Source organism: Pelophylax lessonae (assembly GCF_965119305.1).
Source record: "Pelophylax lessonae genome assembly, chromosome: 2".
NCBI lineage: Eukaryota > Metazoa > Chordata > Amphibia > Anura > Ranidae > Pelophylax > Pelophylax lessonae.
Window position 1 is genome coordinate 17,016,327 of NC_138769.1, and position 24,682 is coordinate 17,041,008.

General features: G+C 47.2%; 1 protein-coding gene across 1 annotated transcript in view; it reads left to right on the top strand.

Annotated features, from left to right (window-relative positions):
* KPNA1 (karyopherin subunit alpha 1) overlaps nucleotides 1–24,682 on the top strand; it is a 99,526-nt gene that overhangs the window by 55,018 nt on the left and 19,826 nt on the right. The window contains exons 4-9 of the mRNA XM_082246512.1: nucleotides 8,120–8,219; nucleotides 12,368–12,462; nucleotides 14,962–15,093; nucleotides 17,949–18,037; nucleotides 18,470–18,569; nucleotides 21,334–21,497. Coding sequence (XP_082102638.1) covers nucleotides 8,120–8,219; nucleotides 12,368–12,462; nucleotides 14,962–15,093; nucleotides 17,949–18,037; nucleotides 18,470–18,569; nucleotides 21,334–21,497 — 680 coding nt within the window. The remainder of the gene's footprint in view (nucleotides 1–8,119; nucleotides 8,220–12,367; nucleotides 12,463–14,961; nucleotides 15,094–17,948; nucleotides 18,038–18,469; nucleotides 18,570–21,333; nucleotides 21,498–24,682) is intronic.

Sequence of the window (24,682 nt, forward strand, 5' to 3'; positions counted from 1 at the left end):
GGAGAAAACCCCCTCCTCCTCTCTTAAAGACTCCTGGCATGTATGATATCATTTGCCTAAGCATAGAATGGAGGAAGTAACTGAAGAAATATAAAAAAATGAAAATATGAAAAAATATAATAATATACTTTCATATCTATTTACTAATGCTAGCAGTATAAGGATTAACCGCCTGCCGACCGCCCTAAAGCACTTTTACTGCTGCAGGGCGGCCGCGCTGGATCATGTGTGTGTGTATATGTGTGTGTATATATATATATATATATATATATATATATATATATATATATATATATATATATATATATATATACAGTGCCTTGCGAAAGTATTCGGCCCCCTTGAACTTTGCGACCTTTTGCCACATTTCAGGCTTCAAACATAAAGATATAAAACTGTAATTTTTTTTGAAGAATCAACAACAAGTGGGACACAATCATGAAGTGGAACGAAATTTATTGGATATTTCAAACTTTAACAAATAAAAAACTGAAAAATTGGGCAGACAAAATTATTCAGCCACCTTAAGTTAATACTTTGTAGCGCCACCTTTTGCTGCGATTACAGCTGTAAGTCGCTTGGGGTATGTCTCTATCAGTTTTGCACATCGAGAGACTGAAATTTTTGCCCATTCCTCCTTGCAAAACAGCTCGAGCTCAGTGAGGTTGGATGGAGAGCGTTTGTGAACAGCAGTTTTCAGTTCTTTCCACAGATTCTCGATTGGATTCAGGTCTGGACTTTGACTTGGCCATTCTAACACCTGGATATGTTTATTTGTGAACCATTCCATTGTAGATTTTGCTTTATGTTTTGGATCATTGTCTTGTTGGAAGACAAATCTCCGTCCCAGTCTCAGGTCTTTTGCAGACTCCATCAGGTTTTCTTCCAGAATGGTCCTGTATTTGGCTCCATCCATCTTCCCATCAATTTTAACCATCTTCCCTGTCCCTGCTGAAGAAAAGCAGGCCCAAACCATGATGCTGCCACCACCATGTTTGACAGTGGGGATGGTGTGTTCAGGGTGATGATCTGTGTTGCTTTTACGCCAAACATAACATTTTGCATTGTTGCCAAAAAGTTCGATTTTGGTTTCATCTGACCAGAGCACCTTCTTCCACATGTTTGGTGTCTCCCAGGTGGCTTGTGGCAAACTTTAAACAACACTTTTTATGGATATCTTTAAGAAATGGCTTTCTTCTTGCCACTCTTCCATAAAGGCCAGATTTGTGCAGTATACGACTGATTGTTGTCCTTGGACAGAGTCTCCCACCTCAGCTGTAGATCTCTGCAGTTCATCCAGAGTAATCATGGGCCTCTTGGCTGCATCTCTGATCAGTCTTCTCCTTGTATGAGCTGAAAGTTTAGAGGGACGGCCAGGTCTTCGTAGATTAGCAGTGGTCTGATACTCCTTCCATTTCAATATTATCGCTTGCACAGTGCTCCTTGGGATGTTTAAAGCTTGGGAAATCTTTTTGTATCCAAATCCGGCTTTAAACTTCTCCACAACACTATCTGGGACCTGCCTGGTGTGTTCCTTGTTCTTCATGATGCTCTCTGTGCTTTAAACGGACCTCTGAGACTATCACAGTGCAGGTGCATTTATACGGAGACTTGATTACACACAGGTGGATTCTATTTATCATCATTAGTCATTTAGGTCAACATTGGATCATTCAGAGATCCTCACTGAACTTCTGGAGAGAGTTTGCTGCACTGAAAGTAAAGGGGCTGAATAATTTTGCACGCCCAATTTTTCAGTTTTTTATTTGTTAAAGTTTGAAATATCCCAAAAATTTCGTTCCACTTCATGAATGTGTCCCACTTGTTGTTGGTTCTTCACAAAAAATTACAGTTTAATATCTTTATGTTTGAAGCCTGAAATGTGGCAAAAGGTCGCAAAGTTCAAGGGGGCCAAATACTTTCGCAAGGCACTGTGTGTATATATATATATATATATATATATATATATGTGTGTGTATGTATGTATATATGTGTATATGTATATATATGTGTGTGTGTGTGTATATGTATATATATATATATATATATATATATATATATATATATATACGTACGTACATACATAAGTGATCCTGCACTTCCGGTTTTGGGTGCGAGTACGCGCTGCCGACAGGGAAGCTGATCAGCGGGTACCATGGACCCAATGTCTGTTGGGACCCGCCAATTGTTCGGTACACAGGTAAAACGGCAGTCTGCCTATGTAAACAAGGCAGACTGATGTTCTGTCAGTTCAGAAGGCATGGATCTTGTGTTCCCGTAAAGGAAGGCACACAGATCCATGCCTTCCACTAGTTAAAGCACCTCCCCCAGTACACTGAAACACAATCTAGGCACACACAGCTAACCCTTTGATCGCCCCTGATGTTAAACTCTTCCAAGCCAGTGTTATTAGTACAGTGACAGTACATATTTTTAGCACTGATAACTGTATTAGTGTCACTGGTCCCCCCAAAAGTGTCAGGTGTCCGATTTTGTCTGCCGCAATGTTGCAGTCCCGCTATAAGTCGCTGATTACCGCCATTACTAATTTTAAAAAAAATCCATAAGTCTATCCCATAGTTTGAAGACGCTATAGATTTTGCGCAAACCAATCAATATACGTATGCTTATACCAAAAATTTGTAGCAGAATACTATATTGGCCTAAATTGATGAAGAAATTTTTTATTTTTTTACTGGATTTGTTTTAGAGCAGAAAGTAAAATATAGTGTTTTTTTATTCTTGTCTTTTTTTTTTGTTTATAGCGCAAAAAAAAAAAAAAAAAACTCGCAGAGGTGATCAAATACCACCAAAAGAAAGCTCTATTTGTGCGAAAAAAAGGACATCAATTTTATTTGGGTACATCCTCACACGACCGCACAATTGTCCGTTAAAGTAACGCAGTGCCCCATCGCAAAAATGGCCTGGTCAGGAAGGGGTAATTTTCTGGAGGTCAAGTGGTTAAAAATAGTCGATGTTCATTGAGCGAGTAAAGTTCTGCTTTTGTTTTTTTTTTGTGTCTTTTGAGAATTCTTTTTATTCTGATTTGTGAAGTTCTGCTTTAATAGAATACAAAGCTTCCTGTGAATGGCTGAGCAGCACTTAGCTCGACTCAATTTTGTTCCAGGTGTGGGACGGGAAGTCCCCATCACATTGCTGGAACACCGCATTGTGTAATGTATGTCACTGCATACACCTAATATAGTACGCCAACCAAGTGCACCTGGCAATGCAGTAAATATCACATTTATTGGCGTATAACACGCACCTTAATTTGAAGAGGGAGATTTCAGTAAAAACCTTTTAAATTTTAAATAAATAACTTTGAAGCAAAATAAGGCTCCGTGTCCATGAATGCAGCCTCACCGGTGCCCATGAATGCAGCCTCACCAGTGCCCCTCAGTGCAGCCTCACCAGTGCCCCTCAGTGCAGCCTCACCAGTGCCCCTCAGTGCAGCCTCACCAGCAGGGCCAGATTAACCTAGGGGCTATTGGAGCTGCAGCTCCAGGCCCCTACCTTTTATATAGGCCCCGGGTTGGCCATATTCACTGTTACCGCTCTTCTGTCACTTGTAAACACAGAAGTCTGGCTTCTATGCTCGCTTCCCCAGGCAGCTCCCTCAGAACCTCCCCACACAGCACGAAGGCCGGACAAGGAGGGACAGTTGCCGATGCATGGATGTGTTTATGGGCTTCAGAGACAGCATCCCATGTTGAATTAGGCATGCATGGCTGCACCCTTCCTCCTCTGGGTGCATGGCAAGGCACGGCCCTTAAGGCCCTTCAAAATCCTCAGCACCAAGCCCATGATTCTCTTAATCCGGCCCTGCTCACCAGTGCCCCTCAGTGCAGCCTCACCAGTGCCCCTCAGTGCAGCCTCACCAGTGCCCCTCAATGCAGCCTCACCAGTGCCCATGAATGCAGCCTAACCAGTTATTATTATTATACAGGATCTATATAGCGCCAACGGTTTGTGCAGCGCTTTACAATGTGAGGGAAGACAGTACAATTACAATACAATTCAATACAGGAGGAACTAGAGGGCCCTGCTCATTAGAGCTTACAATCTAGAAGTGCCCCTCAATGCAGCCTCACCAGTGCCCCTCAATGCAGCCTCACCAGTGCCCCTCAATGCAGCCTCACCAGTGCCCCTCAATGCAGCCTCACCATTGCCCCTCAATGCAGCCTCACCAGTGCCCATCAATGCAGCCTGATCAGTGCCCATCAATGCAGCCTCATCATTGTATGGAGATTGGAGCAGCCAGATTACAGAGCTGGGATCTCCTGCGTACTCGGCTGCCGCTGTTATACGAAGTCCCACCTCTTGGACCAGCTCCTATGATAGACGTCACATCTATCATAGGAGCCGGGACTTCGTATAACGGCAGCAGTCGAGTAAGCAGGGGATCTCTGCTCTGTGTAATCCGGCTGCTTCCCGCCCCTCCCCCATCTGAGGCAGCCTACAACACATTATTTGCATTCTGTTTTCAGGGGGGAAAAGTGCGTGTTATACGCCGATTAAATGCGGTAGTTAGTTTGGGCCAGCTCAGCCCAAACTAACTATTTAGGGACATTATCCACCTCAGTACCGCTGTACCAGGGGCAGACTGACCATTCGGGTTCTGCCCGGTGGCCAGTGGACTGACTGTGTTGCCAACCATGAGGAGCAGACACATGGAATGAGAACTCTGCTGTCTCTTGGCATATACTGGCCTTTTCTGCAGGTTTCTCGGGCAGCTCCACACTGCTTACTCTGCTCTCCTTCCCGCACTCCTTTGGGCATGATAACAAGTAGAAGAGCAGTCAGTACACCCAGCTCTCACATCGATCCAGCCTGTCACTGTCTGTTGTAGCCCTGCAGCCGCAGCACAGATATCTCTGTGATCCTTCCCGCACTCCCCTCCCCCCTCCTCTCCCTGTGATTGATGATGCAGGTGAAGTACTCTCCAGCCAGTTACTATCTCTGCTGGTCTTCCAGCCACTGCACAGTGCCTCTCTGATCCTTCCAATGCTCTCCCCCCTCCTCTGCTTGGGCTTAATAACTGAGTCACTTCACCGGTTCCTTCTCAGCATTCCAGCCAGCATACCTCCTGCATTCTCTGCATACCTTGTGCTGTGAGTCTTCCTGAGCTCCATCTAATACCACAATAGGAGAGGGGGCACATTAAAGTGTTACTAAACCCAGGAGCCTGCATTCACTATACCTGCTCTCCCACAGTGCTCAGAACATAGAAATGCAATAGTTTTAGTAAATATAAACTGCTAAATACCTTTTCTCATCAGCAGTATACAGCAGTCTTGTGACTTCTATCAGTGTCTGTTTAAAGCTTGTAGGAGGAGTTTTCATTCTCCCCTGAGTTGTCCTATGAGGCTGAAGGAGTCCTCTGGAAAGTGCTGATTGGCCTTGTGCTGATCACATGCATTCTCCCGAAAAAACCTCTCTAGCAGTACACACCAAACTGAGCATGTGCAGCTTGTCCCCTTGACTCTGTTCTATCAGGAGATGCATTGGGGACAATGGAAGGAGGGGAGGAACAGAGAAGACAGGATAAAACGGCCTTTTTACACAATGTAGAGGAGTAACCCCTTAGGTTCCACAGTGAGTATAACATGCTTTACTGCATATACAGACTAATTTTACTGTTGTGGGTTTAGTAACGCTTTAAGAGCACCTGTCTTGCTTAGAAGTAGCCTGATCTGTCATCATAGTTTCTGGCTCTGCTGCACCTGCGATTTCTGCGGGCAAGACAAAGGGGCAAGCGAGTGGCGAGTATATCTGGTTCCCTTTGGTAAAAACCTCCTCGTTATTTCTTTGCCTTGCCTGGCCTCCCGCAACTCACGAGTGGCTGGTGGTAAAACACTTTAGAATTAAAAAATCGTTGTCAGTGATTCTGAAGCAGACGATTAGAGCAGTGGTCCTCCACTCCGGTCCTCGGGGCCCACTAACAGGCCAGGTTTGCAAGATAACTAAATTACATCACAGGTGATCTCATTTGCTGCTCAGTGATTGCAGTATTCTAGTCTGCATCTCCCCAAGGTAATACTTAAAATCTGGCCTGTTAGTGGGCCCCCCGAGGACCGGAGTTGAGGACCACTGGATTAGAGAACTGCTGGGCTCAGCCTCAGATCAGTTCCTACACCCTGCCACACAAGTAAAGACCCAAGTTCGGCAATTCACTGATAGGCTGGCTCCAGCCTGTGCATGCACAGTTCAGAATCACAGTGTTTTACCGACAGCCACTCATGAGTTGTGACCAGGCCAGGAGATATTTAAATAAGGACACTCTGGAGGAGCAGGACATAAGGGGGGACGAAGGGGTGCTCTACAGGATGTAAGCGGGCACTCTGAAGGTACTTAGTAAAGTGCCCCTTAGTGCTTTTAGTGTGCCTCTTTACATCGTCTAGACTAGAGCGCCACCTTATTGACTCCAGAGTACTCCCTTAGTGTAGTGTTTCTAAGGGGGCACTCTAAAGGATGTAAGGGGGATTCTGGAGGTAATAACGTACCTCCCAAAGTGCCCTCTCCTTTCCTCTCCTGCCGGCAGCAGCTGCAGGTATATCTGTGTTAACTATGCTTCAGTTTATGAATTGATAAGAGCCTCTGTCTCCTGTTCATTCATCTGCTGTGCAGCTGAGGCTGCAGAGAAAGGAACTGGGGAATGTACGCCTCTGTCTCCTGTTCATTCATCTGCTGTGCAGCTAAGGCTGCAGAGAAAAGGACTAAGGATGTGAGCCTCTGTCTCCTGTTCATTCATCTACTGTGTAGCTGAGGCTATAGAGAAAAGGACTGGGCATGTGAGCCTCTGTCTCCTGTTCATTCATCTGCTGTACAGCTGAGGCTGTAGAGAAAGGGACTGGGGATGTGAGCCTCTGTCTCCTGTTCATTCATCTGCTGTACAGCTGAGGCTGCAGAGAAAGGAACTGGGGAATGTAAGCCTCTGTCTCCTGTTCATTCATCTGCTGTGCAGCTGAGGCTGCAGAGAAAGGAACTGGGGAATGTAAGCCTCTGTCTCCTGTTCATTCATCTGCTGTGCAGCTGAGGCTGCAGAAAAAGGGAGACTGGGGATTTGAGCCTATGTCTCCTGTTCATTCATCTGCTGTGCAGCTGAGGCTGCAGAGAAAGGGACTGGGGATGTGAGCCTCTGTCTCCTGTTCATTCATCTGCTGTGCAGCTGAGGCTGCAGAGAAAGGGACTGGGGATGTGAGCCTCTGTCTCCTGTTCATTCATCTGCTGTGAAGCTGAGGCGGCAGAGAAAGGGACTGGGGATGTGAGCCTCTGTCTTCTGTTCATTCATCTGCTGTGCAGCTGAGGCTGCAGAGAAAGGGATTGGGGATGTGAGCCTCTGTCTCCTGTTCATTCATCTGCTGTGCAGGTGAAGCTGCAGAGAAAGGGACTGGGAATGTAAGCCTCTGTCTCCTGTTCGTTTATCTGCTGTGCAGCTAAGGCTGCAGAGAAAGGACTGGGGATGTGAGCCTCTGTCTCCTGTTCATTCATCTGCCGTACAGCTGAGGCTGCAGAGAAAGGAACTGGGGATGTGAGCCTCTGTCTCCTGTTCATTCATCTGCTGTGCAGCTAAGGCTGCAGAGAAAAGGACTGGGGATGTGAGCCTCTGTCTCCTGTTCATTCATCTGCTGTGCAGCTAAGGCTGCAGAGAAAGGGACTGGGGATGTGAGCCTCTGTCTCCTGTTCATTCATCTGCTGTGCAGCTGAGGCTGCAGAGAAAGGAACTGGGGAATGTAAGCCTCTGTCTCCTGTTCATTCATCTGCTGTGCAGCTAAGGCTGCAGAGAAAGGGACTGGGGATGTGAGCCTCTGTCTCCTGTTCATTCATCTGCTGTGCAGCTGAGGCTGCAGAGAAAGGGACTGGGGATGTGTCCACAGTCCCTTTCTCTGTGTCAAAAATTAGACTTTGAAGATCAAAGCCAGGTACCCACTCCCCTCTAAAAGTTTGCCAAATGTGGCAGCGGGGGGGAGGCCGTCAAGCGGAGATTCCCCTTTTGGGTAGAGCTCCACTTTAATGCTTATATCGCCTGACCTTATGTAAGTGCAAACCACAACAACCAAAATAGATTTAGTAAGAAAGCTGACTATTGTTTCTCTTACACGTTTTTTCTCTGCAGAGCGGGGTCATCAGTGGCGACATGATAGAAATGATCTTCTCAAATAACCCAGAACACCAGCTAACCGCCACACAGAAGTTCCGAAAACTTCTATCGAAAGGTAAGTGCGTCTGCATGTGTGTATACGTCTGTGTGTGTGTATACGTCTGTGTGTGTGTGTGTGTATACGTGTATACGTGTGTGTGTGTGTGTATACGTGTGTGTGTATACGTCTGTGTGTGTGTGTGTGTGTACGTCTGTGTGTGTGTATACGCCTGTGTGTGTGTGTGTGTATACGTGTATACGTGTGTGTGTGTGTGTATACGTGTGTGTGTATATGTCTGTGTGTGTGTGTGTGTATACGTCTGTGTGTGTATACGTCTGTGTGTGTATACGTCTGTGTGTGTGTGTGTGTGTACGTCTGTGTGTGTGTATACGCCTGTGTGTGTGTGTGTGTGTGTGTGTGTGTGTGTGTGTATACGTCTGTATAAAAAAAGAGATTGTCAATTGGAGCCTAAGTGCATCTTGATTACACTTGCGTATAAAGCAATCATTTTGCAGCCTGGCAACAATGATTTCTCAGATTGTCTGATTTCTGGAGGTCAGGAGAGAAGCTGCTTTCAAATTTTCCTGCAATAAGTCGTAGTAGGGTGTAGGTTCGTGTTAGCCATTGATCAATGTGTCTGTGTGGAGGCGGCCATCTTGGTAGATGCAGAGTATTGCTTCCTCATTTTAGAACTTACAGCACAGAGAACAGTGAGCAGAAGTGACATAATCAAATCTCACTCCAAATCAAGGGGTAGAAATGAGCATGTGCAGCAGAGATTTTTGTTTACGTATAAACTGCACTGGCCAGTATTGGCCTCTGGTTGTGCGGAGGGGTAGAGGGGCTGTGGGGAAGCTGCTCCTAGGATCTGCAAATGACAATATTTGGGCCTAGGTTGTAGACCCAATCTTTTTAACTGGCCTGTCACTGACAAAGGAGGAAGGGAAGTGTTTGCTCTTTCTAGTGCAGGACAAAGTCCTCGTGTCACACAAGGAGGGGCACACACTGACTTACACATTCCAGGTGATAAAGGTCTGACAACTGGTATCCTTAGGATTTGCTGTATTCAGGAAGATCCCTGAAGTGTAACTGCTGCAGGCATTACAGCTAAACTCCTAAATTAAAAAACACTTAGGCCCCTTTCACATGAGCATTCCGTTTTCTTCATCCGTTCTGTCACTTTTTTTGTTAGAAAATCGGATAAAGGAGCAATATACTTCTACTAAAGGTTTTATGTCTGCTTGTTACGCAGCCTTGTTAGGTTTCTATCTGGACAGGTATCCTTGCAAGGCGTGTGACCAGTGGAGTGGGGATGTGGGGGAGATTCCTGCCGAGCAGTGGGAGGAGGCCTTGGAGTCGGTTAGAAAATGTTCGCTCAATGTTTCCCATCAGGTGTCCCAGCTGTATATCCTCCTTCGATTTCATCACTCCCCGGTGAAATTGCATGCCATGGGTATCCGTCCGGACAATATGTGCAATAGATGTGAGAGGGATGTGGGGGATCTAATACACTTGTTATGGAGATACCTGAAACTGCATCGGTACTGGACCTCTGTGACTTCCACTATAAACCGAGTTCTGGGCTTGACGATCCCATTGGATCCTAAGCACTGCTTCTTGGGTATACTGGATCACATTATAGATGATAGATATCTATGGGAGGCAGCTGCATGAGCTCTGTTTCAGGCTTGGCTGCTTATTCTTAGACACTGGATTGATCGGGATCCTCCCACGTGTAGGATGTGGCTGGAGCAACTGGGCGCCACCCTTCGCATGGAGAAATATATTTACCTGCATAGGGGTGCTCAGGCTAAGTTCCATAAAGTTTGGGGAGTCTTGCAGAGTTCTCCGGGGATGGCTCCTACGGACCTAATCCTCGACCGTGTGTTGCTTTAGTTGCTGGGGGTGGTGTGGGCTTTTGGTAGTCTGGTTTGGGGGAGCTGCTTTGCTCTTTGATGCATGAATATTCTCTAGTATTGCAATCTTAGGTTCAGACTGCTTTCTGTTTTCAGCTGCATACTGGTTTGATGGCTGAGCTCTGTAAACTATTAGGCTCCGTTCACATGTAGGCGTTTTGGGGCGTTTTTGGGGAGTTTTTTTTTCTGCTCTAGGATCAGCTCTCAAAACGCCCAACAAGACAAATCCTATTCATTTCAATGGCCCCTGTTCACATCTGAGCGTTTTGACGCTGTAAGCAAAACGCCCAACGCTCAAAAAAGTACATGAGCTTCTTTTTGGGCAGATTACCGGCGTTTTCCATTGGTCTCTATTCAATCTAAAACGCCTGCACAAAAAACGCCTGTAAAAACACCTGTAAATCGTGGTAAAAATCGCGGTAAAAAACGTGCGAAAATGCTACGCTCGGGAGTGAATGTGCCTTACCATGTTACTGTTTTTCTTTTCCCGTTGCACTGTTTGTATATGTGTGCGATTTTTTTTCAATAAACTTTTCTCTTGATTTAAAAAAAAAAAGAAAATCTGATAAAAAAAACGGAAGCAGACCTAAGTGTTTACATCCGTTTTCTAATGAATTTCTAATTTTTGCAATAAGTAGAATTTGAATCAGTCGAAATTTGATCAACCAATCCGAATTCTATTTGAAGAATAGCTCGGTGCAAAGGAGCAGGCTGGCAAGCCGGACGCTGCGTCCTTAACAATCGATGAGTCCTCAGCTAAATGTAAAAAAAAAAAAAAAACATTGCTGGCTAAAAAAAAAAAAAAAAAAAAAAATGCTGACTAAAAACTGCATGGGGGTCCCCCCCCCCCCATTACACGCTAAAATAAAAAAATGGCTGGGTTCCCCACCAAAATCCATACCAGACCCTTATCCGAGCATGCAGCTTAGCAGGTCAGGAAAGGGGGGGGGCTGAATGTAAAAAACACCATTGCCCGCAATAAAAAAAATGCTGAAAAATAAAACTGCATGGGGGTCCCCCCAATCCACGCCAAAATAAAAATAATTAAAGAAAAAAGAAGTGGGTTCCCCCCCAGAATCCATACCTGACCGTTATCTGAGCATGCAGCCCCCCTCCCCCTCTCCTGAACCATACCAGGCCTAATGCCCTCAGCAAAGCACCCTGTCCCCATGTTGATGGGGACAAGGGCTTCTTCCCCACAACCTTGGCTGGTGGTTGTGGGGGTCTGCGGGCAGGGGGGCTTAATGGAATCTGGAAGCCTCCATTAACAAGGGGCACACAAAGGGCGGGGGCAGGATCTGGGGACCCCCTTCCAGATTCCAATAAGCTCTCCCACAATCACCGCTCAGAGTTGTGAGGAAGAAGCCCTTGTCCCAACATGGGGGCAAGGTGCTTTGTGGGGGGGCTTTCTTAAATAAGGGCCTGGTATGGATTGGACCCCTGCGCTGTTTTTATATTCATTGCTGGCAATTGTTTTTACATTTAGCTGTCAGCGGTGAATGTCCTGCAGTTGAAGTGGAGATATCTGGATAATGCCTGCAGATACAGCTTTTTTTTTTTATAACTTTCAGATAAATGTAAATGACTTTGTTGCAATCATGATAGCGGTAATTAGATTATGAAAAGGGTTTTATCTGACTCTTCATCCCCCTGCTCTTGTAATCAGCTTACTGCACTCCTCATCAGACGTCTGCAGAGATTGTGATCAGATTGAAGGGCGTCCAATATTGCTGCCCCGGGAATGATCATGTCATTGCAGTAAACCCAAAACCTCCCGCTGCAAATCTGTTTTAGAAGACTGCAGCGGGTGCACTGGAATTGTCCGTCTCATTACTTACAGAACAGAAGCAGATGATAAAGATCTGAACAAACATTCAGTGTGTCATTGGGAGCCGTGCATGAATGACCGCAGACAAAGCTGTACAGGCGTCAGTAGTGGATTGTGTGCTGTCACTGCTGGGTCTCTGCTTTGCTGTGGGGACGGCCGGCTCTCCTCACAGTCACATGGGAGGATGTGTCAGATGTGGTGATGTCTGCCGCTAGCTCTGTAGATTACACATTCCGGCTTCCATGTTGGTGATTGGTTTCAGGAAAGGGGCCCAGAGGGGAGAATGCTACAACAGTGTGAGCAGACGGAGAGGGGTCATGTGATTCAGATTAATGACATCACCGCGCTCTCTCACTGCTACGTCTAAGCTGATTATGCTGAGCCGGGCTCAGATGGAGCTGTATATAACTTGTCTGACGTACGTACCTCCAGGGAATCCCTCTGTATTATTTTACCCAGAATCCTTTGTGTTTTCACAGAACCCAATCCACCGATAGACGAAGTGATCGGCACACACGGGGTGGTGGCCCGGTTTGTGGAGTTCCTGAAAAGGAAGGAGAACTGCACATTACAGGTCAGTTATTGCACCCTGAATGTCTGTATATTGTGAGATACAATATAAAGAATGATATCATGACCCCCCCACTACTTTTATCTGACCAAGGAAAGTTGTTTTTTTAAACCGCTTTCGGACCGCCTGCCGCAGTTATACTGTGGCAGGGCGGTCCTCCTGCAGGAACCAACGTAGGTATACTTCGGTCGCGCGCCTACAGCTAGGGGGTGAGCGCACGCCGCCGCCGGCGCGCTCCCGCCCCCACTCGTCAGCGGGCACTCCGATGCACAGGGCAGGCGGCTCCGATTGGGCTAACTTTACTGTTTTCTTATTTTATAATTCAAAAAAGTGAATTTTTTCCCAAAAAAAAAATTGCATTTGGAAGACCGCAACGATTTCCATTTTATTCTCTAGGGCAGCGGTCACTAAATGGCGGCCCGCGGTCCATTGGCGGCCCGCGCGATGCTTCCGCCCGGACCGCCACCTGTATTCTGCCCCCTCCTCACTGCGGCTCCCGGCTCACTTGCAGCCGGTGTCCTGTCAGGCCGCGAGCCGCGAGTAGGGGCGTGACGTCACGCGCGCGCCCTGCCCCCTGCTCCTGACTGATAGACATTGCGGTGTCCTGTCGGGCCGCGAGTAGGGGCGTGACGTCACTCGCGCGTCCCGCCCCCTGCTCCTGACTGCGGCTTCCTCTAAGCAGGGCAGCGAGCTAGGGTGTGACACTATGTGCACGCCCCGCCCCCCTGTTCGCGGCTTTTGGACAGCTCCTGGCTCCAGGTATGTGGAGCACATTTTTAGAGGGGAATATCTGCATTTAAAAAAAAACCTCTCAAGCTTTAACAAGTGTGCAGACAAGTGGCATATTTTGTTGTGCTCATTAGAGTGCCCCATAAAAGAAACAAAATATGCCCATCAGAGTACTCCCTTGACATAAAATGTGCCCCATATTTTATTCTAAGGGACAAGCTGATGGGCATATTTTATGTTAAGGGGCACGCTAATGGGCATATTTTATGTTAAGGGGCACGCTAATGGGCATATTTTATGTTGAGCGAAACGCTGATTTACACGTTTTGTTTTGCCCATCAGAATGCCCCCTAACATAAAATGTGCCCATCAGAGTGTACCTTATTTTATGTTAATGGTCACGCTGATGGGAATATTTTATGTTAAGGGGCACTCTGATGGACATATTTATGCTATGGGGAACTCTAATGGGCATATTTTATGTTAAGAGCAACGCTGATTTACACGTTTTCTTTTGCCCATCAGCGATCCCACCATCATAAAATATGCCCATCAGGGTGCCCCCTAACATAAAATATGCCCATCAGCGTGCCCCTTATTTTATGTTAAGGGTCACGCTGATGGGCAAATGTTATGCTAAGGGGCACGCTGATGGGCATATTTTATGTTAAGGGTCACGCTGGTGGGCACATTTTGTTCTGCCCATCAGAGTGCCCCTAACATAAAATGTGCCCATCAGCGTGACCCTTAACATAAAATATGCCCATCAGCGTGCCCCTTATTTTATGTTAAGGGTCACGCTGATGGGCAAATGTTATACTAAGGGGCACGCTGATGGGCATATTTTATGTTAAGGGTCACGCTGGTGGGCACATTTTGTTCTGCCCATCAGAGTGCCCCTAACATAAAATGTGCCCATCAGCTTGCCCCTTATTTTATGTTAAGGGTCATGCTGATGGGCATATTTTATGTTAAGGGGCATGCTGATGTGCATATTTATGCTGTAGTACACACTGATGGGCATATTTTATGTTAAGGGGCATGCTGATGTGCATATTTATGCTGTGGTACACTCTGATGGACATATTTATGCTATGGGGCACACTGATGGGCATTTTTTATGTTAAGGGGCACTCTAATAGGCATATTTTATGTTAAGAGCAACGCTGATTTACACGTTTTGTTTTGCCCATCAGCGTGCCCCCTAACAAAATGTGCCCATCAGAGTGCCCCCTAACATAAAATGTGCCCATCAGCGTGCCCCCTAACATAAAATGTGCCCATCAGAGTGCCCCCTAACATAAAATGTGCCCATCAGAGTGCCCCCTAACATAAAATGTGCCCATCAGCGTGCCCCTTATTTTATGTTAAGGGTCACGCTGATGGGCAAATTTTATGCTAAGGGTCACGCTCTCGGACACATTTTATGTTAAGGGGCACTCAAATGGGCATATTTTATGTTAAGAACAACGCTGATGGACAAGTTTTGTTTTGCCCATCTTTCTGAGTCATAGCACAGACTTCAGATCCGGACCTCGGCCCAAAGAAAATTTTAGCGACCGGACCTCCTTATTAAATTAAATTTAATTCATTACCCCTGCTCTAGGGTCTCTGCTAAAAAAAAAATATATAATGTTTGGGGGCTCTAAGTAGTTTTCTAGCAAAAAAACCTGATTTTATTTTGTAAACACCAAATGTCAGAAATAGGCCGGTCTTTATGTGGTTGATTGTGTGGCTAACTTGTATTAACGCAACTCACTTTGTTTCCCCCAGTTTGAAGCGGCATGGGTACTAACGAACATCGCCTCAGGGAACTCCCTGCAGACCAGAATAGTGATCCAGGCCGGGGCCGTCCCCATCTTCATCGAACTGCTCAGCTCAGAGTTTGAAGATGTACAGGAACAGGTACTGCACCACCGTTGTGTCACGTCACGCCGCGACGCATAATTACCATTTCACAGCAACACTTCTCTGTCCTATTACCACACCTGGCAGCACTCCGCCCCACAACATCCTCACATATTCTCAACGTCTTTATTCCGTGATCGTCTGTCTCCACCGCTGTAGTGTAATGGTTGCCTGTAGACATTCATCTTCCTAAATCTGGAGATTGTATAAAATCTATCTTTATTCCAGCAAAAGTGGGAGTATGGGTGGAGGCTTCGTAATATTGGAACTTCCCTTTTAGGGTGAAGTTCAGCTTTAAGCTAGTCTCTGTTTCTAAAAAAAGATTGTATTTGCTCCGACTGCTACAGATTAATACAACGTCTCAGTGTTTGTGTACAATTTAGGGCCAATTCACACTGCAATCGCAGAGCAGCCAGAGCTATTCAGCGAACCGGCCGCTCTGCGTTACCAGCAGGCTAGGGGGCAGTGTGGTGCAAGATTTAGCGCACCGCACTGTCCCTTTTTTGTTTTGTATTGTACAAGCTTTATTTGAAGTGTACATAATTTACACTTCGATGCAATGTTGGGTGGCACCATGCGCTGCAGTGTGTGATTCGGGCCAGTTCATTGCGATTGCAGCAATGCATTGCATTGTGAATGGGACACATAGAAAAGAATGTGACAAAGGTTTTACCATACTCATTCATTCTCTCTTTCCCTTCTCCTCCCTTCCTCCCCCTCTCTCCCTTCCTCCCCCTCTCTCCCTTCCTCCCTCTCTCTCCCTTCCTCCCCCTCTCTCCCTTCCTCCCCCTCTCTCCCTTCCTCCCCCTCTCTCCCTTCCTCCCCCTCTCTCCCTTCCTCCCCCTCTCTCCCTTCCTTCCTCCCCCTCTCTCCCTTCCTTCCTCCCCCTCTCTCCCTTCCTTCCTCCCTCTCTCTCCCTTCCTCCCTCTCTCTCCCTTCCTCCCTCTCTCTCCCTTCCTCCCCCTCTCTCTCTCTCTCCCTTCCTCCCCCTCTCTCTCTCTCCCTTCCTCCCCCTCTCTCTCTCTCCCTTCCTCCCCCTCTCTCTCTCTCTCCCTTCCTCCCCCTCTCTCTCTCTCTCCCTTCCTCTCCCCCTCTCTCCCTTCCTCTCCCCCTCTCTCCCTTCCTCTCCCCCTCTCTCCCTTCCTCTCCCCCCTCTCTCCCTTCCTCTCCCCCCCCCCCCCTCTCTCCCTTCTCCCCCCCCCTCTCTCCCTTCTCCCCCCCTCTCTCCCTTCTCCCCCCCCCTCTCTCCCTTCTCTCCCCCCCCCCTCTCTCCCTTCTCCCCCCCCTCTCTCCCTTCTCCCCCCCCCCTCTCTCCCTTCTCCCCCCCCCTCTCCCTTCTCCCCCCCCCTCTCTCCCTTCTCCCCCCCCCTCTCTCCCTTCTCCCCCCCCTCTCTCCCTCCTCCCCCCCCTCTCTCCCTTCTCCCCCCGCTCTCTCTCCCTTCTCCCCCCCCTCTCTCCCTTCTCCCCCCCCCCTCTCCCTTCTCCCCCCCCCCTCTCCCTTCTCCCCCCCCCCCTCTCTCCCTTCCTCCCCCCCCCCTCTCTCCCTTCCTCCCCCCCCCTCTCTCCCTTCCTCCCCCCGCTCTCTCTCCCTTCCTCCCCCCCCTCTCTCCCTTCCTCCCCCCCCTCTCTCCCTTCCTCCCCCCCCCTCTCTCCCTTCCTCCCCCCCTCTCTCCCTTCCTCCCCCCCTCTCTCCCTTCCTCCCCCCCTCTCTCCCTTCCTCCCCCTCTCCCTTCCTCCCCCTCTCTCCCTTCCTCCCCCCTCTCTCCCTTCCTCCCCCCTCTCTCCCTTCCTCCCCCCTCTCTCCCTTCCTCCCCCCTCTCTCCCTTCCTCCCCCCCCTCTCTCTCTCCCTTCTCTCCCCCCCTCTCTCTCTCCCTTCTCTCCCCCCCCTCTCTCTCTCCCTTCTCTCCCCCCCTCTCTCTCTCCCTTCTCTCCCCCCCTCTCTCTCTCCCTTCTCTCCCCCCCTCTCTCTCTCCCTTCTCTCCCCCCCCCCCCTCTCCCTTCTCTCCCCCCCCCCCTCTCTCCCTTCTCTCCCCCCCCTCTCTCCCTTCTCTCCCCCCTCCTCTCTCCCTTCTCTCCCCCCTCCCTCCCTTCTCCCCCCGCCTCTCTCCCTACTCCCCCCTCTCTTTCCCCCCTCTCTCTCCCCCACTGCCCTCTCTCTCGCCCTCCCCCCTATCCCCAACCAGGCTCCTCTGTATACTGGAGCTCTAACTCTAAAATTTGGAGAGTCTCCAAGTTGGAGCACATATAGCAGTGGATAAGTTAGGGGCAGGTGTGTCTGGAGGGAGCCCTATCCTCCTTAAAGGCGCTGGGACTCATTAGACAGCCAGCAAAAGCACATAGGCAGCTGAAATCATCTAATGTGTCCCCATGCGTAGGTAGGAGTTGGCACCCTCCAGGCAAACCTCCCCTTAATTTATCCACTGCTATATGTTCTCCAACTTGGAGACTCTGAAAACGATAGCATTAGAACCGCAGTATACAGAAGAGCCTTGGTTAGGCGCTGTGGCTTTCACATTTGCAAATGTGGGCAACAAAACCCTATGTTATTAAAGTGAACTGTTAGAAGGGGCTAATGTGCTTTTTTTTTCTTCAGGCTAGCTTGTGAGTGTGCTGGGAAATGTTTTGTTTGTAATGTGCATAGCCCCATCCATGTGCACCCTCCTGTCAAGGCTAGATACAAATTGGAATGGTTGCCACTTATCTGCACAGCTTGTCTTATGTAGGTTTCAGCTTGAGCTCTTGAACTCTGTAAACAAAAGGTTTACACTCCTAGGAATGATTGAGTCCTGCAGATCCTTTCATGGCTTCCATGATAGTAAACCTAATAGTATCTGTGTATTTTCTCCCACAGGCGGTGTGGGCTCTGGGAAACATAGCAGGAGACAGTACAGTGTGCAGAGACTACGTTCTAGACTGCAACATCCTGCCGCCTCTCCTCCAGTGAGTACATTGTCCTCTGTAAATCATTATTTATTTTTTTCCCCAGTTCATTGAATTTTATTGAAAGGACCAGTATACTTTATAACGTATGCAATATCCCGTATGTAAAAGTCAATTTTCAAAGATTATATGGGTTGTTTGTTCACGGAAGATAAGTGTTTGCTGTGTAAATGATTCTAGTATATCATATCCTCGTAGAGTCATTATATTACACCTTTGAACTTGTTCCACATTTATGTGACAAAACAATTATAGTAAGATGTTATTGTCTGTAAATGTTCTGTTCACGGTCTTGCATTCAGGATAGCAGGCTGAACCAAAAGCACCACTGGTTCATTCTGACTTTGCTAAAGAACCTGGCAGTGGAACTTTTAATTGGTGATTTATGTTTTATATATCCCCATTGTAACCCTTCTCATATTCTCTTTGCAGGTTGCTTTCTAAACAGAACCGTCTCACTATGACCCGGAACGCAGTCTGGGCTTTGTCTAACCTGTGTCGGGGGAAAAATCCGCCTCCAGATTTTGCAAAGGTCAGTGATCCGATCTGTAAAAAAAAAATAAGTTCCAGAATCAAGTTTTGCAACATAACCTCATGCATGTCTTCCTAAAGAATGATTACAGACCAGACATGAGGTCTATTGTAATGCAGAACAATTAACCTTGGCGGTCTGATTATGTCCAGATTTCTGTGCTAAAAGCGGTACATTGTTTTGTATGGAAATCTGTTTTACATGTTAAAACTCACCTTCCCCTGCGATCCCCCACCGTCCTCCCCCGCCGTCCTCCCACCGTCCTCCCCCGCCGTCCTCCCACCGTCCTCCCCCGCCATCCTCCCACCGTCCTCCCCCACTGTCCTCCCCCGCCATCCTCCCGCTGTGTGCTCGGCCGATGCCGACACCTGTCTTCTGGTTCCCTTCCCTGCGAGCGTTGCGACGCAGGGGGATGGAACCGGCGTCAATTTCTAAAATTTGTAAATACACCAAATGAGATGATACAAAGCTGTGATCCTAACGGATTACATTGTATCATCCCATTTCACCACAGGATTTCACCTGGTGACTTTTCCAGTGCCCTGCCTGTGCTTTTCCAGTTCTTTGTGCCTGGAAAATAGAGAAAGACCATGGCGTCCAAAAAGCATTCTTTTTGCGCTAAAGCGCTTTTAGACGAACTGGAAAACAGCAACAGTGAAACGGAGTTACTTGAAGAACTGAGCGATAGCGATTGGTGGGAAAATTGGTCATCAGGTACGGAAAGTGAGGACAGCGACGATTCTGATGTCTCTTTCTGGCACTTCGCTCCGTTGGAAATTCTGCAGAATCATTTGATATTCTTCCCAAATTCCACAAGCGATGTGCCAGAAAGAGACATCAGAATCGTCGCTGACGTAACTCTCCGTACCTGATGACGAATTTGCCCATGAATTGCTATCGCTCAGTTCTTCAAGTAACTGTTTCACTGTCGCTGTTTTCCAGTTCGTCTAAATGGGCTTTTGCGCAAACAAAAAAAAAAAAAAACGATTTTTGGACGCCATGGTCGTTCAAAATTTTCCAGGCAGAAAGCACTGGAAAGCACAGGCAGGGAACTGGAAAAGTCACCAGGTGAAATCCTGTGGTGAGATGGGATGATACAGTGTAATCCGTTAGGATCACAGCTTTCTATCATCTCATTTGGTTTATTTACACTTTTGAATCCAGTTCCACCCCCCTGTGTCGCAACGATCTCAGTAAGGGAACCGGAAGGCAAGTGCCGGCATCCGCCAGGCACAGGGCGGGGAGAGACAGTGAGAACGACGGGGAGGACAGCGGGGGATCGCAGGGAAGGTGAGTGGGATTCTGGGGTAATCCCGAATGTAGCTCGGGGTTACCGCTTATTGTACTGAAAATTAACCCCAAGCCACACTCGGGAATACCGCCAGGGAGGTTAATGGCTGAAAGAGTGATGGCAAATGGTATTCACTAATTAATAAAGTAACTTCTTTTTACTGCTGAAGTGTTCACAGAAATTAGATTTTTTTGCATATGTCTGGTTGCCTATACTGTATGTTTAGAATAGAGAATAAGTGTAAATCTCCCCCCAAAAAAATCACCCTTCCCTTCTTCCTCCTAAACCCCTCCTAGCACAAATTCTGTCCATCTCATTACTACAGGAGAAAGCCAGGTGTGCGCCTTGTTTTTTTCCCCCCCTCAGTTTGTATACAGGAGATAACACAGGATTGCCTTTACATCTGACTGTATAGGGTTTGATTACCCCCACCCCGCCCACAATTTCTACTGCAGGGATAGGAGCACCTCCTTCCTGCTGTTTATCTGTACTAAAGTTGGCAACCTAGAAAGATGCGCAGGCCGTCCAACATGTCCTTAGCAACTGATGAGGTCATTGATTGGTAGGACACAGGTGGGCGGCCCACACACCTTTCTGAGTTACCTACTTTAGTGCAGATAGCAGCAGAGAGGAGGTGTGGGCTGTGCTCTCTTCCCCTCCTCTCTGTATACAGGAGTTAACACAGAATCGCTCAGATCTGGCTGTATAGGGTTCAGACACTTTTTTGTCCTTTTGCCGCAGCCCCCCAGTTTAAAAATCACAGGTTTAGACAATTTTGCTCCTCCAATGTTTTGGCAATAGTTTTGGGAACGACCAATTTCTGTTCCAGCATGACTGTGCCCCTCTGTACAAAGCCAGCTCCATAAAGACATGGTTTGACCAGGTGGTGTGAAAAGACTTGAGTGTCCTTCACAGAGCCCTGACCTACTGAACACCTTTAGGATGGGTTGGAATACTGATAGCGAGCCAGGTCTCCTCATCCAACATCAGTACCTGACCTCACAAATGGACACAAATTCCCACAGAACCTCCAGAATTTTGTGGAAAGCCTTCCCAAAGGAGTGGAGGATGGTATAGCCCCAAATAGGGAGCAACTCTATATTATTTCCCCCCTGAAATGAGATGTCCAAAAACTTCATATAGATGTGCTGGTCGTGTCCACAAACAACCTATGTAAAAAAATACAAAGTACAATCTCACACAAATTGGAGATCATTCTTAGAATTTTTAGTAAAGCAGATTATTATTATTTCACTGCAGGAGGAGAGGCACTGTGTTGCAGTAGTTCTTATCTGCTTTATCCTTGCATTTTGGGGTATTTTCTTCATGGCATTCTCCCACTCTGTGACAATTCTCTTGTAGTTTTGAGCACATCGAGAGGGATCTCCTGATGGTTCTGGGACTATAGTTGGCCATACAGTACTGTACTGATAATTGTCCTCTGTAGTCTGAATACTGTGCTGTATCCTACAGGTATCTCCTTGTCTGAACGTCTTGTCCTGGCTGCTGTTCGTTAGTGACACAGATGTCCTGGCTGATGCCTGCTGGGCCCTGTCCTACCTGTCTGACGGACCCAATGAGAAGATCCAAGCTGTCATTGATGCTGGAGTGTGCCGGAGACTGGTGGAGCTTTTAATGTAAGAAAATGTGGTCTTCAGGTGCACATACAATAAACCCTTCCACGTTCTTAGGGTTCCTACTCGCTCATAGTACACTTATGATAGTTACATAGTAGTTGAGGTTGAATAAAGACAACAGTGCATCCAGTGTAGGTGTGTGTGACCGTAATCATCTCTCATACCCCTGAATGTTCTGATCATTGATATGTACGTCCAATAGTCTTTTGAAAGCCACCATACTTCCCGCAGAAACCACCTCTTGTGGTAGAGAATTCCACAATCTTGTAGCCCTAACAGTAAAGAACCCCCTGCGTTGCCTGAGGTTAAAACGATTACGGTTAAACGAAAGGGTTAAAACTATCCTCTGGTATGTTTGCCCCCTACCCACCTGGTCAGCAGGGGATATGTATGGCAACCCCATTGGTCTGGCAGGGACTTGCACCCCACAACTGACAGCCACACACAGAAATCGCACAGCATTTCTTAGTATGTTTTTATCTATGATTACCTGGACACTCACTAAAACCTAAGTGGGCCAAAATACAAAATAAAAAAAACAGGTTAAAGGACATGACTTGCTATGAATCTGCTGTGTCCCTTGTGCTGCAATCTTCATCCTCAGACTCTCACATTTCTACCCTGGCCATGTATTGAGATGGAAGTGGGAGAATGTGACTCTGACCTCTACCTCGGAAAACCGTTGTCTGATAAAGTAGATTTGGGTAGTTTCTGTTATCATTATGATATAAAAAGAATAAACACAGTTGATTGATAATAAATGGCTTCAGGCAAACACTAACCATGAGTGAAAGAAAAGATTTTGCGTTATCATTCATATTCTCTGAAAAATGGCCAAGAAATCATAACTTCTGCCAGGGTGTGTAAACTTTATGGGCACAACTGTATATATGTACGTGCCCCCTATCCAGAAGGACAGAATGGCATATATATATATATATATATATATATATAATCAGGGGCATAACTACAGGGATTGCAATTGCAACCGGGCCCCATGCTCCAGGGAGCCTTGACAGCTCCACTGTACACCTGGATAGGAGGGACGGGGCAGCATGTAGAAAAATCAATGTCCTCCTTTTTCCTCCTGTAGCAGCAGGAGGAAAATGGAGGAGATTGGTTCCTCTGTATGCTGCCTCTGCCACTCCTCCTATCCAGTTCACTTGTGTTTTGTGTTCTTCTGTCTCTGGGCCCCTGTGTGCTCCCCTGGCCTCCCCACTGTGCTGCCCCCCCCCCCCCCATGCTGCAGGGGATGTGTCACAATAGCGTACAAGGAAGGGATCGGTAAATATGTAATTCACCAGCTCCTTCCTTTTCTGATTGGACAGAGTCATAGTCAGTGACATTGTAAAAAAATAAAATGAAAATGATAAAAAATAATACAATTAAAATACCAAAAGGTAAAAACTACTGACACCAGTGGGTGAACTTCCAGGATCGCAAAGGTCACACTTGCAGCCTGGCCCTGGCATTCCACCACCGTGGGGAGGCCCTAAGATAGCAGGAAGGGGGCCCACTGCAGAACTTGTGAAAGGATCCTGCTGCGGTATCGTAATAAAGGGCCACAGGATCAGTGGGATGAGCCCCAGGCTTGCAGGGAAGGGCCCCAGCCAGGGGTCCGGGGGGCCCTTCATGGTTTCTTGCAATGGGGCCATGAAGGTTCTAGTTATAGTTACGCCTTTGATAGATATATATATATATATATATATATATATATATATATATATATATATATATATATATATATATATATATATATATATATATATGTTTGTATAGGTATGTGTGATTCTGCACAGAACGGCCACCCTGTAGCAGTAAATTTGCAATGGGGAGGTCATGAAGTGGTTAAGATAAACGGGTCATTATTATCTCATAATGTGTGCTGATTGACTATACACAATGGGGGATCTATTGGCATTACAGCCCACTCCTGGGGGAGCTTGCCCTTACTTTGCTCAGCACAGGACCGACAACTTAGAGGTGATTTCTGTGATGTCTAGAAGTGTTGTCGGCCCTCTACTGGAAATTGAATGTACAACTGGCAGGTTGAACTTGTAATTATCAAGGGATATAAAACATGAAAATCACACAATCACTGTATATTCGAATATGCAGAAAAGAGAGAAAGGCTCTACTCAGTGTAGCAGATGTAAATAATTTTATTGACACATATTAAAAACTTACATGGAGGTAAGCTTCTAACTTACATGGAGGTAAGCGTCTATCTTCATAGCTCGGCGTGCTTCCTGGTCCGCGGTGTTTCCGACCCTGAGGCTGGCCAGCAGCCGGGAGATGACACTAGGGGAAAACCAATCAGGGGACTCAGTCAGATCAAGGCAGCGGTGAAGCATATACCTCACTGGAGGGCCGCACGAACGTGATGACGCGGGGGGGGGGAACCGTTTTCGGAGCATGAGTGAACTGCTCCTTCAGACCCCTGAAGAAGGAGCGGTTCACGCATGCTCCGAAACCGGTTACCGCCCCCATCCCCCCCGCGTCATTGCGTTCGTGCGGCCCTCCAGTGAGGTATATGCTTCACCGCTGCCTCGATCTGACTGAGTCCCCTGATTGGTTCTCCCCAAGTGTCATCTCCCGGCTGCTGGCCAGCCTCAGGGACGGAAACACTGTGGACCCGGAAGGACGCCGAGCTATGAAGATAGACGCTTACCTCCATGTAAGTTTTTAATATGTGTCAAAATTATTTCCATCTGCTACACTGAGTGGAGCCTTCCTCTCTTTTCTGCCTGTTCGTGGGACTGTTGCTTCGGCCTAACAAAGAGCTGCCCTCGATGTAAGCGCCGCATTTGTGCATCTGTGCCATCCATACCAGTCCGACTGCACCTTATCCATCATGACTGCCTGAACTGAAGCTTTATCCCCAAGCAGGAGCACCCATCAAATATTTTTCTTTCTACAGTATATTTGAATATAGTTGATAATATTGGTTAAATTACAATAGTTAACTTTCGCACGATCCGTCACGTGACGTTCTCTGCGTGGGGTAACCTTTTTTACAGTCTATGGGGGTAATGAAGTTTCAGCTAATGTTAGTGTGCAGCAATCAGATTTAAAAATGTATGGCTTCATGATGAAAAGTATGAAAGGTGGCTGGAGAAATATCAGGACCCGGGACGTGCTAAATGTACAATGTGCCATAAAACGTTTGACATTTCTAACATGGG